Source organism: Stegostoma tigrinum, chromosome 2 (assembly GCF_030684315.1).
Source record: "Stegostoma tigrinum isolate sSteTig4 chromosome 2, sSteTig4.hap1, whole genome shotgun sequence".
NCBI lineage: Eukaryota > Metazoa > Chordata > Chondrichthyes > Orectolobiformes > Stegostomatidae > Stegostoma > Stegostoma tigrinum.
The window spans coordinates 23,962,412-23,983,566 of NC_081355.1; the positions used below are offsets into that span (position 1 = coordinate 23,962,412).

The 21,155-nt window shown below is 42.1% G+C and overlaps 1 protein-coding gene across 1 annotated transcript in view; it reads right to left on the reverse strand.

Moving 5' to 3' along the window:
• Positions 1 to 473: 473 nt before the first annotated feature.
• dap (death-associated protein) overlaps positions 474 to 21,155 on the reverse strand; it is an 86,139-nt gene continuing 65,457 nt past the window's right edge. Inside the window, exons 3-4 of the mRNA XM_048549730.2 lie at positions 6,155 to 6,200; positions 474 to 787 (exon numbers count right to left, since the gene is read on the reverse strand). Of these exons, the coding sequence (XP_048405687.1) occupies positions 668 to 787; positions 6,155 to 6,200 (166 nt within the window). The 3' untranslated portion in view covers positions 474 to 667. The remainder of the gene's footprint in view (positions 788 to 6,154; positions 6,201 to 21,155) is intronic.

A 21,155-nucleotide genomic window follows, 5' to 3' on the forward strand; every position in this document is an offset into this window, starting at 1 on the left:
ATTCTGGCCTCTTCACCATCCCCTATTTTATTTGCTGCACCATCACTGTGCCTTCGCAGTCAAACACCTGTGGACATGACACTCGCCACAGAGAAAGCCATCAGAGGAGCCAAATGAGAGCTCCTCCTGATGCCATTGTAGGTAAGTGTAGCCCTAGGGATGACCGGATTGAGAAAATGGGAATTCAAGATTCAGGAAAGTATACTCCAATTTCACAGCATGCACTTTCACTGATCTTTGTGTTTTCTTCAGGCACAGCGTTGTCCCCAGTTATGCCTTCTGTAAAATTCTCAACACATATACTGAGTCAGCGTGGATCAGCAGTAAATTTGTCCATGAGGTTACACATGCATGCATCATGCATAACATACACACAGGAGCATCTGCACGCATATATTGATTGAGTGTTTGACCCATTTATCCCAGAGGCAAATAAATACTTATCTATTATTTCTGAAATATCAAAAACAAAATTTTATCTCAGATGCCAATTTAATTAAAAATGGCTATTATTTGCTCAAATGTGTTTCAGTAAGGGTTTACAAAATTTAAAACTGCAGCTCTTTTCGTAAAATCAGAAGATTTCTTCAATTATCAGACATCAGGCGTCCAAACGAAACAACATTTCCCACAGATTTTGGTATGTTCATTCGAAGAGTCACATCCTTCACTTGCGAGGCTGGTGAATGGAATGATTGATCTGGTGTGAAATCGGCAGCTTTTCCACTGATGGGCACGGCTTCTGGTGGGCAACCTGGGCAGCAGCTGGGGGAAAGTCCTTATCCCCCTATGGATGGGTGAAAACAGCACAATTAGTCTGTATTGAACGACATAAGACAAACAACAGAAGTAAAGATAACAAAGTGTGAAGCTGGATGAACACAGCAGGCCAAGCATCAGAGGAGCACAAAAGCTGACGTTTTGGGCCTAGGCCCTTCATCAGAGAGGGGGGGATGGGGAGAGGGTTCGGAAATAAATAGGGAGAGAGGGGGAGGTGGACCGAAGATGGATAGAGGAGAAGATAGGTGGAGAGGAGAGTATAGGTGGGGAGTGCTACACTTGCCCCCACACCACCTCCCTCACCCCCATCCCAGGCCCCAAGATGACTTTCCATATTAAGCAGAGGTTCCCCTGCACATTGCCAACGTAGTATACTGCAACCACCCTCCCTGGTGTGGCTTCCTCTACATTGGGGAAACCAAGTGGAGGCTTGGGGAATGCTTTGCAGAACACCTCCACTCGGTTCGCAATAAACAACTGCACCTCCCAGCCGCGAACCATTTTAACTCCCCTTCCCATTCTTTAGATGATATGTCCATCATGGGCCTCCTGCAGTGCCACAATGATGCCACCCGAAGGTTGCAGGAACAGCAACTCATATTCTGCTTGGGAACCCTGCAGCCCAATGGTATCAATGTGGACTTCACAAGCTTCAAAATCCCCCCCTCCCCCACTGCATCACAAAACCAGCCCAGCTCGTCCCCACCTCCCTAACCTGTTCTTCCTCTCACCTATCCCCTCCTCCCACCTCAAGCCGCACCTCCATTTTCCACCTATTAACCACATCCCGCCTCCTTGACCTGTCCGTCCTCCCCGGACTGACTTATCCCCTCCCCACCTATACTCTCCTCTCCACCTATCTTCTCCTCTATCCATCTTTGGCCCGCCTCCCCCTCTCTCCCTATTTATTTCAGAACCCTCTCTGAAGAAGGGTCTAGGCCCAAAACATCAGCTTTTGTGCTCCTGAGATGCTGCTTTGCCTGCTGTGTTCATCCAGCATCACACTTTGTTATCTTGGATTCTCCAGCATCTGCAGTTCCCATTATCTCGGAAAACAACAGAAGTAATCCTGGAGAAGCACAGCAAGTCTGGTAGCACCTGTGGAGTGAGTTAACGTTTTGAACCCAATATCCCAAATGAGAAGATGTGCAGGACTCCAAACATCAACTCTGTTTCTCTTTGCACAGACACTGCCAGACATATTCTGTTTCTCTAGCACTTTGTTTATATTTCAGATTTCCATCGCCTGCAATAATTTGCTTTCTTAAAAAGAAATTTATCTAATTTGGGGAAAAAGATGAACTTCATAAAGCATCTTTCATAACCTTCAGTGATTCCAAAGAATTTTACAGAAAATGAAACATGTTTTTGAAATGTAGTCACTGCTGTAATGAGAACTGGCAGCCAACCTGTTTTCAGAACTGCTGTAATGACCATATGATTCTTTTTCTTCAAGTGATATTAGTTCAGGGACAAATGTTGGTCAGGGCAGTAGGGAAAGCTCATTTGAAATAGTTCATGGGACTTGTTGACTTCTACAGATATTTTCCAATTAACTTATTCAGAGATGTAACCATACATTTCTGGAGTACGTGGGATTTGAAAATGGGCTTCCTAGCCTAGAGATAGGGGCAGTAATATTGCATCATAAGAGCTCTTTCTTTTGACTTCTATGTGAGAAGGTTAATTGGTTCTCGGTTTCACAACATAAGCTAAAGGTATGAATGTCCGTTTTCAGGAATGAAGCCTGTTTTGTCTTTCAGTTAGATCACGGTTACTCTGATTCTTAACTCAATCTGCACATCTTTGGTCAACAACCCTTAATATCCAATCTCAAACGAAAAGCCATCAACCTCAGTTTTGAAATTTCCAATCAGGGTTATCTTTAGTGCCTATTCAGGCTGGAAGGAGCTTTAGATTTCCACTATGCCCTGTGCAAAGAATTGCTTTCTGATGTCATCACTTAACAGTTCAGTGTAGGTTATCCCCTTTGTTTTAGATTCTTCCACCAAAGGGAGCAGTTTATCTCCATTAACCCCATCAAAAACGTCAACCTCCATCAATGCATCACTTCACTGGCCCTGCACTGGACTGCCTGTTTGAATTATACACTGAATTCTGGTTGAGGACTTGAATCTACAACCTTCTGAATCAGAAGAGGCAAAAGATCAACCAACTTAACCATGGTTAAATTAATTTCTCCACACAAGAGGAGAGCTTACTGGGTGCTGCTTTGTAGAAGGCATGGATGTCTCGGTTCAGCAAAAGTTCTCTGTTTATATTACAATAGTGACAACATTTCAAAACTTTAATTCACTGGCTGAAATGCATCTAATGAAACATCACAAAAAATGCAAGTTCCCCTTTTTAAAAAAAATCTTTCCATTATGTGACAGTTAAGCCCCCCCATCTTCCTTTAGCTAAATTAATTCATTTTTACAATAGGTAATTTCCCAAAAATGAGTGCGACAGCAACCATGCAATGCGGATACTCAAAGTGGTCCATAAATCCATTTGCAAGGGTTAATGGAGAAGAGAACTGCCTGAAGCGGTTTCCTGTTGTAAGTTGTTTCTGACAGATTTTCCCTAGCCTTCCCATCAACGTCAAAATGACAGATGCAAAAATCCCCATTCAGAATGAATGGGGCAAACAATTCCAGGCTGCTATTTTCAAATAAGTGACAGATAAATAACACAATCCGAACAGTAGATATATAATAATTTCAGTGACATATTTGACAGGTAACATCTCGTGGCAAAAATTAGTACTGCTGTATGAAAACAGGCACAAGCTTGGAAAATGCCCACTCGACCCTTAAATATTTTAAACCCTGAAACTATTGGTTCAGAATGCCCATCTACCTACATCCTTCTGACCAGTAGAGACAAATCGCTCAAATGGAAGCTGGTGAGAATGTTCAAACTGGAATGCCACACAGCCACTTTTTAGCCCAGAGGTCCAACCTCCCCAAGTCTTTCCCCGATTCTCATTTCTTTCAGAGTTTGTCTCGTATATGAAACCCACCTGCCCCTCCTCTGATCCTATACTCAACAAATTGTTGACCAAACTTACCATCCTCACCTCTGTTATCCATTCCCTCTCTTGAGGGGGCGTAGCCCCTGGTCTTGTGGTATTTTGTTTGAGAGGGCTGATTCAAACATGTCCTTTCAGTTTTATACATGGAACTCCTCTTCCTTGCAAACTGTAACCCAGCTCCAAACTCTGACCTCTCCAAAGTCCCTGAACTCAGTTTGTGCCCTGCTACTACACTAAAATAGCCTTATTTAAAGACACAGCTTATATATTCTGCAACTATAACATGATAAAATCTCTTCATTGGCCTTGGTCTGTCTGGCACCTTAAGCATAAGTGACCACATGCTTCTCTTCTTCAAATATCTCTCCATCACTGGCCAGCTGCATGGATCACTCATCTGATTCCATATATCCAGTGGTGGTCAAAGAATTACCTGCAATGGCTCTCTTCCCACTCTTCCAATGTTATCATCCAAGCATTTACCCGTAACACTTCCAATTTCTCATCTGGATGCTGTCCTTGGCAACGTCATCTGAAAATCCATCAGGTTCTATAGGTATACTTCCAGCTCTACCTTACCACAAATTTCCCACTGTTTACCAATTTGATATTCCTAATCCTAGCCCTATGGCATGTCAGTTGTCCAGTATCGGATGAGCAGAAATTCCTTTCAGATATTTAGAAATCAGTCCCCATCATAAACTCCGTTCACTAACCACCTAGTCACACCTTCTCCACAGAAAAGGCCTGAGGCTAAAACTGGGCATTTTTCAGCCTTGGCTTTCTAATTGACTGAGATGGCCTTCTATCTACGTATCCATAGTCAGTAACAGTGCCCTGTGCCTGCCTCAGCTCACCTGCTGTGTTGTTTTTATTACACCTAAACTGGGCCATTATATTACTCTCCTGCCTGGCCTCCCACTTCCCACCTGACAAAAACTTAAGCTCATTCAAAGTTTGCAATCAAATCCTGTTCATTCATCATCCATAAACTGGAAATAGGTTCCTGTGGGGTCTTCCGTAAGCAGAAAAGAAAATTACAGTACTTTAAATGAGTAACGTCCTACACCGGCAAATTAAAATAAAAATACTTATACATACATTTTGAAACCTATTTTAAAAGAAGGATGTAATATTGTACTCACCTACAACAGATGCACCAGCTGAGGAACTGGAAGCTTGCAGGGGAGAGGGTGGTTCTGTGGCAGGGTGGGGCTGCTGCTCATTGGATAACGGGCTCCCAGCTGCCACCTAGGGTCATCACTTACTTCTGGCTCAAAAACAAAGTTGCTGGAAAAGCTCAGAGGGTCTGGCAGCATCTGTGGAGGAGAAAACAGAGTTAACATTTCGGGTCCGGTGACCCTTCCTCAGAACTCAGTCACCGGACCCGAAATGTTAACTCTGTTTTCTCCTTCACAGATGCTGCCAGGCCTGCTGAGCTTTTCCAGCAACTTTGTTTTTGTTCCTGATTTACAGATCCACAGTTCTTTTGGTTTTTACTTACTTTTGGCTGTTTTGCGGCTGCTGCGTGGTGTTGTCTTTCACATGTATTTATAGCAGCCCTCTTGTTGGCTACCACTGCCTCCAGCATCTGCTGGGCCATAGCTTGGTGAGCCTACTCAGCTTGACCATCTGGCTCCCTCTATTGTGGCCATCATCTTGGGTGAAGATCAGGGGCTATTACAGCTAAGTTCAGTTCTGCCAGCAGCCCACAGGCCAGGGTTGAGGGGGTGGTATTGGCAGGCGAGGGAGAGAAGGGGGTCATGGTTGTTAGTAGGAGTTCCTGAGCTCCAGGAACAGCTGGTACAGACAGGTCTGTCATGTACTGGGATTGGTGGCAGCATTTCAGATTACTTTGTTGGGCAGTCTGAGGTCCCTGCTGTAGATATTGAACAGTGAGTATGGTACCTAGAGAGACTGCAAGTCAGAAGAGGAATGGTTGCATCAAAGTGGCATTAACTGTGCCAGGCACTGGAATGTACTGCATAATGAATGCCATTACAAATCTTGTGGCACTCAATAAAAATATAACAAGATTAAAGTCAAATGGGTCAGCTATAAACACTAGGCTCCTGCAGGTAAAGATTGGAATTTTTCAAATACACAAAACCACTGGAAATACAGAGAATCAGCCTGCAGGTGGAGGAGAAAAAGTATTGAAATGTTTTGGACGCGTTGAAGTGTCCACACCTGAAGCATTAACCATTCACTTTTACTCCATGTGCTAACAGCTCAGCTATACATTTAGCAACCTCAAACTTTTAAAACTGCTCTCTCTAAATATAAATCGATGTCTCACAGAAATTGAGAAAAATGGAGAAGTAAATTCTGTCTTACCCTTGCTAAAGCACCAGAGATGATGATTGGTACAGTTGGCTTAGGGCTGAAAAAGAAAAAAGGAGATTAACATGGCTTTACCAGTTGGAATTGTTATGCTTTGCTATTCAATAGAGACAAACAGAAAATTAACTTAACTTCATAATTCTGCTCAGCCTAAGGTAGCAGAAAAATCCATAAACAGCAACATTGAGAGAAAAGCATAAGACAAAACAATAATTAACATTACTGACAACTGTATCAATTTTTATTCACTATCATTTGTAAAAGCAATTTACAATTAGACTTTCTTCATTTGTTTGACCACATTCTTTGTATCACATCTTTCGAGTTCAAGTGTTTCTATATATTTTGTATTTTAACGTCAGCCCATCACTTAACAGCTCACAGGATGATCATAACTGCCTCACCTCCAGAAATGGGCAGGTTGGAGGCATATGTTGAAAAATATGTTGAGGCAAATATGTTGAAAAACTTTCTCACTTGCCCTGAAAACATCCATGCCTCGCAATTAAAATTCTGCCCACCAAGTCATTAATAAAGCGGAGTGGTTTGTTTTCATTTCAGTAGTATACTTTATCCATAAAAATATCTTTTATATACACACACATCATCACTGATGCAGTTCAGGTCTGTACAGTAGTATGAAAAGAAACAAACAAACATTGGAGTTTGAGTATCCAACAAACAAACTAAAGGCATTTCTTACTTGTACAAGATAATATTTACATATGGAGGGACAGGGGGAAGAGTAGTGGGTGGTGTCTAATAACCGAATAGACCCCCATTTAACTTCAGCAGAAATCTCTTAAATGGTGGTCTCTCCCCACTGTGCCTTGATGGTAGCTGCCCCAAGCTTCAGTGCATCCCTCAGAATGTGGTCCTGGACCTCGGAATGTGCCAGTCTGCAACACTCAAGGTCAAGGTCAACTCCTTGTTTTGGAAGGCCAACAAATTTCGGGTATACCAAAAAGCATCTTTCACCGAGTTAATGGAATCCCTACCAGACGCAGTCAATGTTTGTCTGTGCGCGACCCGGGCAACAGACTGTAGAACGCTCGCATCATAGTGTCATTTGGGATGAAACTCAACAAAAGTCACTCCATCTCTATCCAGGCTTTCTTAGCAAAGACACATTCCAGAAGGAGATGTGTGACAGTCTCTACTCCCCTGCAGCCACTTCGAAGGCAGTGTGCAGTAGCGCAGAGAGCCCGGCATACACGAAGGGTCTAACAAGTAGTGCCCTTCTCATCACCAGCCAAGCAAAGTCTTGGTGCCAGTGATCACCGGGAGTGGAATTAATTCTTGCACAGCATCTTTGCCTAGTTTATTATAAAGCTCATGTTCTCGACACAGACCACGATCAACTAGTGACCATTTTGGTGATAATCAACTAAATGGCCAGGAAATCAGAAGAACTCCCTGCAATTTGAACAGTTCCATGCAATTTTCAATATCCATCTCACCCACTGAAATTGGTTTAACCTGAGTTTAACATCCCACCCACAAGACAACAATCTCTTGATAAAGTGCTAGGTGTGACCACGTAGATGATACTCTTAAGACCACAAGAAGTTTAGGGCAAGAATTTCAGAACGCAGAGGACTGGAAACTGGATGCTCAGCCACAGCTAGTACAGTCATTAAAATTGGGGATACTCAAGAGCAATGTTGAAATTGTAGGGGATTGTAGGACTGGAAGAGACTGTGCCGTTCGGACGGACAAGGCATTATTGTCTTCAAATCTGGAGGTAACAAAGACACAGATGAGTGTTTCAGACAGCAGATAAGCAGTGGCATGGGTCAAGTTGGGTGAGGTCACTGAAGTGAAAATGGCTTACCTCAAGGCTAGCATAGATGTGTGGCTGCAAAGTCTAAGATCAAATACATCAAGGTGGTGGCAAAAAGTCTGGTTCTGCCTTATGCAATCACCAATGAGAAGGATGAACTTCATTGCTAGAAAATAGGGTTTGAAGCAGGGACCTAGGCTATGGGTTTAGTGCAGAAGAGTGGAGTTAGTCTAGGTACTAGCACAGTTATAGCAGTACAGACTCGATGAGCCAAACAGCATCTTCCATACTGTACAATTCTACAACCAAAGACATTGACCCATTTTTTGGGATCAAAGCCAAAGGGAGGGAGCTCGTTGTTGATGTCACTTGCTGCAGTTCACGAACTAGTTAATGGGATGTTCTGGCATGTTGAGGCTATAATGTCAGCAAGCACTGCACATGTGGAAGCTGAAATATTTACAATCCTTTCCTTTTAGTTTAAAAGTTGTCAAGTAATGGAAGTATAGGATTAGGGGCTTAGATTAGTTCACAGGTCGGCGCAACATCGAGGACTGAAGGGCCTGTTCGGTGCTGTATTGTTCCATGTTCTATGTTCTATTATTAAGATGAAAGGACTGCATACGTTATAAAAAGAATCATTTGGACTCCAGGGCCAGTACAAGTATCATGCAGTAATTCTCGAGTTATAGTGTAACACCATAAAACTACCTACAACTAATTCGACACCTAGTTTCAGCAAGACCTTTTTTTAAAAAAAAAAGAAAGGCCAAATCTTGGAATTATAGTTCCCATCAAATCATGATTCTAAGGGTCAAAAAACAATTTTCTGTAAAAGCACAGCAGGTCTGGCAGCATCTGTGAAGAAAAAAATTCAGAGTTAAATGTTTCAGGTCCGGTGACCCTTCCTCAGAACCGGACCCGAAACGTTAACTCTGATTTTTTCCCTTCAGAGATGCTGCCAGACCTGCTGAGCTTTTCCAGCAACTTTTAGTTCCTGATTTATAGCTTCCACAGTTCTTTTGGTTTTTATGATTCTAAGGGTACCTGGGAAAGCTCCACCCTGTGTAGAATTGAGCATTCAGTGACAGCAAAATTTTGATTTCCATGTTATTCTTTTCTCTTCATTCATAGGATGAGGGTGTTGCTGAATAGGCAGCATTTACCACCCAGCCCTAATTACCTAGAGGACAGCTTAGTGCCAACCACATTGCTTTGGGTGTGGAGGTACATGTAGGCCAGACCAGGTAAGAATGGCAGTTCCCTTTCCTAAAGGACATTTGTGAGCCAGATGGGTGTTTCTGACAATTGACAATGGATTCATGGTCATCATTAGGCTCTTAATTCCAGATACTTATTTAATTCAAATTCCACCATCTGCCGCGGCAGGATTTGAACCCAGGTTGACAGAACATTATGTTGGGGGTCTCTGTGTTAACAGTCCAGTGATGATACCACTAGGCCATTGCCTCCTCATTCTGCATATATTCCAACTGCAAAAGTTGCTGTGAATTTCAGCAATCACAGAGATTGTTGATAGTTCTGCCATCATCACACAATAAAACTGAAACCTTTCAGGTTTTTTCTCCCCCAATGTTTAGCTGGAGAAAATTGTTGTCCATGCATAACTAGATGTTGTACAGTCAATCTGAGGCAATGAAGGGGTTGTGAGGGGTGTTGCAGGGGTACAGCTTGGTGTCATCGGCATAGATGTAGAATTGTATATTTGTTTTTGGGTGATGCCATCAATGGACAGCATGTGGAGGAAAAGGAGGAGAGGGTACAAGTATAGATCCATAAGGGATGTTAGGGTTAACTCTACAGGAGGAAGAGGAGAAACTAATGGACGCTATTCTCTAGCTACAATTAGATTGGTAAGAATGGATCCAGGTGTTCCACTCCGAGCCTGGTGGACGAGAGGATCATTTACACAGCAATAAGAAAACAGGAGAGTGTGAATGGCAGTTTGACTCTCATCAGTCACATATGCTGTTACTTGTGCTTTTGATGATAGTAGTTATTTTGGTATTGCGACCAAAGTGGATAATTGATGAAAGATGCAAACACGGTGTTCTGAGAAAGGCACAAATTTGAGAAATAACAAAATGTTCATGGACTTGTAATGGCAGTTTTGAAATGGAGCAGTAAATTGCAAAGATGCAGGGATCAAGGCCAATTTTTGGGGTCTCATGAAGTCTGCATTGTTGTCTCACTTTGAAAGATGGAGGAGATAGGAAAAAAGACAGATATAGCATCATTTGCAGTGGATACTGCAGGATCCCAATAAAAGGCAATAAAATTATCATTTCTGAAACTCCTAAGGCACAGCAACATTTTTAGAATGATGGCAACTAAGGTTTGTTCTTCGTTAATGCAACATGCCTTAAATTTACTTGATGCTTAAAAATGTTAGTTATTGGGATCACTAGTAAGGCCAGTATTTATTATGCATTCTTAGTTTTCCTGACATAACAACGGTTTGCTAGGCCACTTCAGAGTGCAGTTAACATTTAATCCTTTTGATGTGTGACTGGAATCATCTCTAGGCTACACTAGGCAAGGACAGTAGGTTTCTACGTCTAAAGGATCTTAGCTGGAGGTTTGTGATAATCCAATAGCTTCACTATCACTTTAATGGCTATCAATTTCAATTCAAACTCTTACCAACTTGTGATTTGAGGATGTGAACTCATATTTAATGGATTATTAGTCCAGGACCTCCATACTACTTGTATGTACTATACTTCACTAGTACACACCTCAGCGTATTTTACACGTAATTCAACTATTCTAACTGGAAATTGGAGGGGAAAAGAAACAAGGAAGTAGCGAGATTTTTTCATCCTAGGTGGCTAATTTATCAATTATTTGGATGGACTTTTGTTTGTCATTGTTTAAAAAGCTCAGCAGACTCTTTACGAAACTAAAGAAAAATTGAGGGCATCAGGTTATACACTCTGTCGTCTATTGTAGAATTTCATGTCCTTTAGCAAATTTTGGCACTAACAGAAAACAATGAGTTGGGAGAGAAACAAAAAAAAAATCAACCATTTCCCATTTCTGTGGAACCACAAATAGTCCAGTTGAGTTAATGAGAAGAGAAAGGCAAGATGCCAATCTTGCTCGACTGAGGAAGGATTCAATAAATCTCTTTCAAAAATGAACTTTCCATCGCTTTTCCAGCTACTGCTCCCACCAGGTCCACAGCAATTGAAGCAGAACAAATGGGAAAGAATTGTCAACATCTCTTATCAGTGAAATCATTCTGAATACAAAACAAACCGACATTGAGCCCACAGGTATTTCTCTCTCTGAATCTCAACTGTCATTTATCATGTCCTCTCTTGTGACCAACTGTTCTTAGAAAGTCAATGCTCCAAGCAGCCCAGATAATTTGGTCAGGAAAACTTCAGATAATTCTAAACTAATTTTACACAGAATTTACAGCCAACAGATATGCCATAATTTGTTTAGACCAAAAAATGCAATACTCCACATGAGCCCCATCTCGTGCTGCTTCGTTTAAGCCTGTCTACATATCCTTTAATTCTCTTCCATCTGTTAACCTTGATTTCCCTTAAAGACTTCTCTGCTGTTCACCTAGTGACTCCTTATGTAACAAAAAAAACCAAAAGAACTGCGGATGCCGGAAATCTAAAACAAAAATAGAAATAGCTGGAAAATCTCAGCAGGTCTGGCAGCATCTGCGGAGAGAAATCAGAGTTAATGTTTTGGGTCCAGTGGCCCTTCTTCAGAGTCTGAAGAAGCTTCACTGAGCCTGAAATCTTAACTCTGATTTCTCTCCACCGATGCTGCCAGTGTCTATACATTAAATAAGGGCATTAGGCAGAAATGTATAGAGGGAGACAGGTCAACTGGCAGACTCAGGGAAAGAGTGTCCTACAGGCATAGCACATCACGGAGAGGCTAAATTGGTGAATAGTGGGGCTGTGCCCCTCCACATAGAAACCCAGAAACATAGAAGATAGGAGCAGGAGGAGACCATTCTGCCCTTCAGACCTGCTCTTCCATTCATCACGACCATGTCTGATCGTCCAACCAGACAGCTTAATCCTGCTTCCTCTCCATAACCTTTGACCCTATTCACCCCAAGTGCTATATCTAGCTGCCTCTTGAATACATTCAATGTTTTGGCATCAACTACTTCCTCAGGTAATGAAATACACAGAGTCACCACTCTTTGGGTGAACAAATGTCTCATCATCGCCGTCCTACATGGTCTATCCTGAATCCTCACACCGTGATCCCTGGTTCTGGACAACACCCACTATCGGGAACATCCTCCGTGTCCAGTCCTGTTAGGATTTTATAAATCTCTATGAGATTCCAAGCACCCCCCCCCCAAATTTGTCTGAACTCCAGCGAAAACAATCCTAACATAGTCACTCTGTCCTCATACATCAGATCCACCATCTTCCAAATCAGTCTAGTAAACATTCATTGCACTCCCTCGAGAGCAATAGCATGCTTCCTCAGAAAAGGAGGCCAAATCTGCACACAATATTCCAAGTGTGGCCTCACCAAGGCCAAAGTACAACTGCAACAACACAACCCTGCTCCTGTACTTGAAACCTCTTGCAATGAAGGCTGAAGGCCATTTGCCTTCTTTACCGCCTACTGCACCTGCATGCTGACCTTCAGTGACTGGTGCACAAGGACACCCAGGTCTCACTGCACACTCCCCTCTCCCAATTTCCCAATTCAGTAGTAGTAATTTGCCTTCTTCTTATTTTTGCTCCCAAAGTGAATAACCCTCTTCATTTATCCAAATTATAGTGCATCTGCCCGCTCACCCACTCGGTCCTGATCAAGCAGAAGGATCTCTGCATCCTCGTCACAGGTCACCCTCCCACCCAAGTTGACATCACCTACAAACTTTTAAATGTTCCATTTTGTTCCCATATCCAAATCATTAATATATGTTGTGAATAGCTGGGGTCTCAGCACTAAGCTCAGCACCTAGGCAGCACAGTGGTTAGCACTGCTGCCTCACAGCCCCAGGGACCTGGGTTTGAAAACAGCCTCAGGCGACTGTCTGTGTGGAGTTTGCACATTCTCCCTGTGTCAGCGTGGATTTCCTCCGGGTGCTCCAGTTTCCTTCCACAGTCCAAAGATGTTCAGGTTAGGCAGATTAGCCATGCTAAATTGCTCACAGTGGTCAGGGAGGTGTAGATTAGGTGGGTTATGGGGGATGGGTCTAGGTGGAATGCTCTAGGGTTCAGTGTGGACCTGTTGGGCCAAGGGGCCTGTTCCCATACCGTAGGGATTCTATTCTATATCTAATCCCTGTGGCACCCCACTAGTTAATATCTGCCAATTTGAAGAGGACCCATTAATTCCTTTTCTTTGTTTCCTCTCTGTCAACCAGTTTCCTATCGATTACAATACACTTTCCCCAATCCCATAAATTTTAATCTTGCACAATAATCTCTTATGTGGGACCTGTCAAACGCTTTCTGAAAGTCCAAATACACCACATCGACTGGCTCCCATTTTCAACTCTACTACTAGTTGCATCTTCAAAAGAATTCCACAAGATTTTTCAAGGATGATTTCGCTTTCATTAATCCCTGCTGATTCTGCCTGATCCTGCCACTATTTTCTAAATGCTTTGTCATAAAATCCTTGAAAATGGATTTTCTCTCTGTTTTATCTCTATCTCACTTTTTGAATATTGTAGTGACACTAGCCACCCTCCAATCTGCAGGGACTGTTCCAGAGTCTACAGAATCCTGGAAGGTGACCACCAAATTATCTACTATTTCTACAGTCAGTTTTTTTTTTAAGTACTCCAGGATGTAGCTTATCAGGCCCTAGGGTTTTATTCGCCTTGAGGCCTGTCAATTTTCCCAGCATCATTTCTCTACCAATATTGATGTCCCTCAATTCTTCCCTCGCACTAAATCTTGCATTCTCCAACATTTCTATTGTCTGATTTGTGACAGAACCAAAACATGCGTTCAGTTCCCCAGCCATTTCTTTGTCCCCTCATACACATTCCCCTGTTTCCGTCTATAGGGGACCTACACTCGTCTTTACCAATCTCTTTCTCTTCACATACCTACAGAAGCTCTTTGAGTCAGCCTTTATGGTCCCTGCAAGCTTACTTTCACACTGTATTTTCCCCTTCTTAATCAATCCCTTCGTCCTTCTTTGCTGAATTCTAAACTGTTCCCAATCCTCCGACGTATTATTTTTCTTGGCCAATCTGTATGCTTCTTCCTTGGATTGGATACTACTCTAATTTCCTTTGTAAACCATGGATTGGCCCTCTTACCCATTTTGTTTTTGTGCCAGACAGGAATAAACAATTGTTGGAGTTGTCCCAAGCGTTCCTTGAATGGTTGCTAGTGCCTATCCACTGTCATCCCTTTAAGTAACTGTCCCCAGTCTGTTAAGACCAACTCATGCCTCATATCTTCATATTTCCTTCATTACGTTTCAGCACCCTAGTCTCTGAATCAACTACCTCTTTCTCCAACTTGATAAGAAGTTCTATCATGTTATGGTCACTCATCTCCAAGGGGTCTGGCACAGCTAGATTTGCAATGATTCCCTTCTCATTATACATTACCCAGTCTAAGATGGCATGATCTCCAGTGGGTTCCTCCACGTATTGGCCAAGGAAACCATCCCGTATACATTCCAGGAATATCTCCTCCACAGCATTGGGGCTAATTTGATTTGCCCACATTGGGTGGATCCACCCTCTGGTGCTGCTGACCAATCATACTGTACTGGGGGAAGATTAGTATCAGTGTTAGATGAATTCCTATCGAGTTCAAGCAACCCTTATTTATTCACTTCTGGTCAGTGGGCTATCAATTTTGGCACCACCCACCCTCCGTAATATCAGGGTGGGTTTTGGTGGGGGAGGTTTGTGGTACAGTGGCAGTGTCCCTACTTCTGGATAAGGACACCTGGGTTCAAGTTTCACCTATTCCAAAGGAATGTCATAACATCACCTAACAGGTTGATTAAAACCATCCAACATCTCTGAACAGGTTGACTGGAAGAAATCTAAGGGTGAGCTTGGGATCAAGTAGGAAGGTAATGGGGAGAGGGAGCCTGCCTTATTTTAGCTGCTCCCCCATCAAAATAAAATACACCCAGAGTGTTCATATAAAATCCAGGATACTACTTCTGAATCCCTGGCCTGGCTTAAATCGGATACAACCTTATATCTCTGGACCCTAGATTCGGACTTCATCATAAGAAACAACATCTCTGCACTCTATCAAAATTCCTCAGTTTTAAATGAAATTGAAATGTTTTGTGTATACATTTTACTTTATTTAATTTTGAAAAAGACTGACTCTTCTCTCCCCAGCACCATGTTGCCTGGCAGTTTCCTCTTGCACTCCATCCTGGCTCAGACCATGGTGAGGGCCTGGGCAATAGCACCAGTTGGTCCCTCTGCCACCAATTTTGTTCCTCTTTGACACTTAAGTTTCCCTCCTTCCTGATCATTTAATATGTGTTGTCTAACTCATCGCAGAGTTTCAGTAAAACCCTCTGCTTTTCTGCTAAGCTTCAGCTTATTAGTCTTCCTAATGTTTTCAGGAATTACTCTACCAAAATAACATGGCTATTACAAAAAGTAGTCAATTTGCAAAACCTTCGCTTATCAGTTATTATAAAAGCCTCTGTCCCCTCCAAAAGATGTTGGCTTCCTCTCAGCACGTGAGCCATCTGCGCCACCTAGAGGTTGTTGCTGAGCGCTCACAGTCAATTTCCTATGTAGCCCACACTGCTAGGAATCAGGGTCTGTACAATTGTATGGTAAAAGCCTCACTGTGGTCATGGATATTCCCTCACTGGTTCAGTCATGTGCTCGCGTCTATATATGAGCACTGCTCCTAAATTTCCTACTAGACTTTATCTGATGTGTTCTTTTTTCTGTTGCCCCTAGTTTTGGACTTGCTTGGAAGAAATAGTAACTGTGTACCCAATTAAACTCCTTCACCACTTTAAAATAAATTAATATATTTTATAGCCAATACAATGTGGAGCTGGAAAAGCACGGACTTTCCTGCCCCTCAGCTGTTATCTGATCTGCTGTGCACCTCCAGTTCCACACTTTATCGACATATAGCCTGCATTCCTTCATTTTTATATGAATGTGGCTTCTTTAGCTATATTCACATTAGCTTCTTCCAATCTACTGGTATCATCCTAGTGTTTACAGACTCCCTTATGATAGTCAGCATCCAACACGGAGGAAGAAATGGGTAAAACTTACTCAGTTACCCCATCGGAAGATTGTAAATTTCAAAAGCAGTGGCAACAGCCTTTCAACCTTTCTTAGGCTTAAGGGTGGTGCCGGGGATCTGGAGAATTACAAATGTAACAACACCCTTGTCCAAACAAGGTTATTTTTTCTTCAAAATTCATTCACAGAATGAGGGAGTTGCTGGACATTTATTGCCCATTCCTAATTGCCCAGAGGGCAGTTCAGAGTCAACCACATTACTGTGGTCTGGAGTTACGTGTAGGCCAGACTAGGGAAGGATGGCAGATTTCCTTCCCTAAAGGACATTAGTGAACCAGACGGGTTTCTCCAACAATCGACAATGGTCATCTTTAGATTCTTAATTCCAGATATTTTACTGAATTCAAATTCCACCATCTGCCATGGTGGGATTTGAACCCGGGTCCCCAGGACATTATCTGGGTCTCTCGATTAACAGTCCAGCAATAATACCACTAGGCCATCACTTTCCCTTTGTGTGGTCAAATCCAGCAATTACAGACCAGGCAGTTTAGCTTCAGTGATGGGGAAACTTCTTGAAACAATTATTCAAGACAGAATTAACAGTCCAAGAGAGAGAAAAAAAGTAGGAAGTGCTGGCATGGATTTCTTGAGGGAAAATTTAATATTTCCTTGGAATGATTGTAGAGGTAACAGAGTGGATCGACGGTAGTGGACATGGACTGAGAAAAGTTGTTTGATGCCACTTAAACTTGTGCTAAAAGTTACAGCTTGTGTAATAAAGAGGACAGTACCAACACGGATACAAAATTGGCAGAGGACCGGAAACAAAGAGTAATAGTTAAAGGATATTTTCTGGGCTGGAGCGAGGTTTGATGTAGAATTCCTCAAGGGTTGGTTTTGGGACACCCGCCGCTTCCGATATACAATAATGATCTAACGGGCAGCACGGTGGCTCAGTGGTTAGCACTGCAGCCTCACAGCGCCAGGGACCCGGGTTCGACTCCACCCTCAGGCAACTTTCTCCCCGTGTCTGTGGGGGTTTCTTCTGCGTGCTCTGCTGTCCTCCCACAGTCCAGAGATGTGGATGTTGCATGAATTGGCCATGCTAAATTGCCCACAGGGATGTGCAGATTCAGTGGTTTATAAGGGGATGGGACTGGGTGGGATGCTCTGAGGTTTTGTGTGGACTTGTTGGGCCGAAGGGCCTGTTTCTACACTGTAGGGATTCTATGATTCTAAATCATTGTGTGCAGGAGGCAATTTCCAACTTTATGGATGGTACAAAAAAAACTTAGGGCCATTGAGGAGGACTGGGTGAAACTACAAAAAAAAGGACATTGACAAGTTGGTGAAGTGAGCTCAAAAGATGGTAGAAGATCAGTGTTCCCTCTAAAGCTGCATAACTGTGTGCACGTGCAGTTGCTCCAATATTCCTTGCATAATGATTGGTGCTTCCAAATATTACTGCCACACAGAGACCATGGAGGCACGTGTGGAAGAAAATAAACTAGAGAGAAGACTGCAGATGATATTCAATGCAGACAACTGACAGCTGACTCATTTTTAAAGAATGAATATAAAAGATTCAGTATAAAATAAAAGGCGCAACCCTGAATGATGTACAGGAGCACTAAAACCTGGGTAGATTTGTGAATGTCACCAAAAGGTGGCAGGATGAGTAGAGTGAGGAGTTACAAAGCATCCTAGGCTTTATAAACAGGGGCATAAACAACAGCAGCAAGTACATATGCTCATTAGACTTCAGCTATGCACAGTTTAAGACGGATGTAAACAAACTGCAGACAGTGCAGAACAGGTTTATGAGAATAATCCCAGAGATGAGAAACTCCAGTTATAAAAATAGATTGTCAACCTTGGGACTGTTTTCCCTGGTGAGGGCAAAGCTGACAGGAGATCTGATTGTTAAAACTATCATGAGATGGCTGGATAGAGTAGATAGAAAGAAACAGTTCCCTCTCATAAAAAGGATTGAGAACAAGAGGGTACAGATATATGGTAATGTTCAAAAAAAGCAAATGTGATCTAAGAGAAAAAAGATGGTTTTCACACAGGGAGTAGTTTGGGGCTTGAACACGGGGCTCGAACACACTGCTGAGAAGTGTGGTCCAGACAGGTTCAATTCAGAAATTTAAAAGAGCAATAGGTGACCATTTAAAAAGTAACAATACTCAGGTTCATGGGAAAAAAGACAGGAAACTGACACTACATTACAATGTTCGTTGCGAGACGCAGTACAGACACAATGTGACCAATGGTCTCCTTCTGTACCAGAGCAGTTACAGTCAGAACTTTCAAAGGTAGTATGAGGCACTGCAGAATGTTCAAAAACATCAGCTGTATATCTGTGCTGTATTTATCGGTTTCAAGTCTTTTTAAGAAAGAATTTGCATTTATAAAGTATCTTTTACCTCAGCATATGCATACTTCTTTACAGCCAATGAAGCATTTTTGAAGCCTTGTTACTGGTGTAAAGTGAATGTTGTTTATGCTGCTCATGTTATTAATTTTTACTCTTTGAATGACTGAAGGATGTAACTGTTCAAATGTTGCACGTATCAAATGTCTTCCTAGCAACCCATGATTCTCACGTCTTTTACAACTCTACATGACTGAGAAAATTTCTTAGTTATGTTTACTATGTCTGCAGTTATGCACTGTAATTTCAAAGGTTTGATGATTTTGTCAACTGGCAGACAGAAGCTGGAGAAGTTCACAACTATCTGCTGAATCCACAAAGTGATATGATTACATGCTCACCACATCCTTGGATCATTTCTCTCAATTATGCTCTGCAGTAAGTGAATCCATTTATGCTTTCTTACTTTCTCTTGGTTGGAGTGAAAACATTTCTGTGTCAAGTGTGAAATTAGAAGAAGTGCTTTGTTCTAAACTTTACATTAATTGAGATGTGACTACAGCAATAATCCAATTAATTGGCTTCAAGCATCACTGCAAATAGTACAAGATTGTATCTGCCAGCCATTAATAAATGGGTGTCTGGATTCTCGTCTGCTCAAAGTCTGCAGAGAAAAATAAGAACAAATGTGGTTTCGGTATAGCTTTGTTTTAAGGGCAACTGAAAAAGGTTAATTGAAAAATCTTTCCAAGTTAAGCAGGTGCAGTGTAGGTGTTAAGCAGAAATTTTCATTTATTCTTTGTACTTTTAAACAATATCATTATTTGTATATAGAAATGAAACTCTCAAAACCAGCAGGCAGATTACATCTTGCATTTAGGCATTATGTTTCTGTTGACATTTTTACCAAATGCAATTCAACCATTTAGTCAAAAGAAATGTGATCACTAACGTAAATTTGTTTTAAAAAAGAGACACTATTGACTGCCTCATATATTCCAAGTGCAGCATTTCATTGCAGGCAAAATTTTACACCATGTCACAAGTTTGTTGAAGTTAATGAACATTAACTGTTTGTTCTAAAATGTAGATTCCAGATGCAAGTTATGTTGAACACTTCTCATTCAATCTGTTTTTGTATATCTAGTGTGAAAGGAATTAGTTTTGTCTAGTATAGTTATGCTTCATAATGTAGCTCCTTCTACCACCTATTAAAATGTAACCGAACACCATGTAAACCTTTGCACATAAACTTTATTGTTGTCTGAGTATATTTCTGTTAATCCGGTTAGTTGATGTAGCCAGAATTCAAGAGCAAGAAACAGCTGAAGAAAATGAAGGCTGCCGTTATCTGCTAAAAGGCTAATGGAAAGAAGTATCGCAGATAATTGTGGAAGTAATGGGAAAAATTTTTTCCGTTATGTGAACAGTCAGAGCTATCAGATTACATTGGGCCAGTGAAGGCTGCTCAAGGGCAGGTTACGAAGGATTCCCTGGGTATGGTTAAAAAGTACTCTTCACTTTTGAAGATAATCCTCCACCTGGAATTTATTCACTTTAATAATTCAAAATTAAGGAGGTTGTATGTGAGTTATACAGCACAACAGAGATAACACCTCAAGTACTGTGTAGAGTATTAGTCACAGAGCTGTAGAGCATGGAAACAGATCCTTTAGTCCAACTCGTCCATGCCGACCAGATATCCCAGATTAATCTGGTCCCACTTGCCAACGTTTGGCCCATAGCTCTTTAAGCCATTCCTATTCATGTACCTACCAAATGCTTTTTAAATGTTGTTATTTTACCAGCCTCCACCAACTATTTAGCCTGTCAAAAAAAAAATAAGACGACTAACGTGAATTTGTTTTAAAAAAAAGAGAGGCCATTGACTGTCTCATATGCTCCAAGTGCAGCATTTCATTGCAGGCCTCTGGCAGTGCCTTCCATACAGGCACCACCCTCTGAGAAAAAGTTGCCGCTCTAGGTCCCTTCAAAATCGTTCCCCTCTACCCTTGAACCTATGCCCTCAAGTTCTGGACTCCCCTATCAAGGAGAGAAGACCCTGACTGTTCACTGTATCCATGTACCTTGTGATTTTATAAATTTCTATAAGGTCCCAGTCTCCAACACTCTAGGGGCAAGACCCTAACCTATTCAGCCTCTCCTCATAGCTTAAACCCTCCAATCCTGGGAACATCCTTGTAAATCTTTTCTGAACCCTTTCAAGTTTCAATACCTTTCCCATTGAAGGGAGACAAAAATTGAATACAGTATTCCAAATGCGGCCCAGGTCTCCAGAAGGTGATCCGGGTGTCTGGATTAACAGTCCAGCAATAATACCACAAGGCCATCGTCTCCCCCAGAGTTGAGTGTCTTTGGAACTGCCTTCCTCAAAAAAGGTGAAGGAAGCAGAATCTTTGAATATTTTTAAGGTTGTGTGTTAGAATCATAGATTCCCTTAAGTGTGGGAACAGGCTCTTCGGCCCAACAAGTCCACGCCGAATCTCAGCACATCCCACCCAGACCCATCCCTCCAAAGTCCACCTAATCTACACATCCCTGGGCACTATGGGCAATTTAGCATGGCCAATCCACCTAG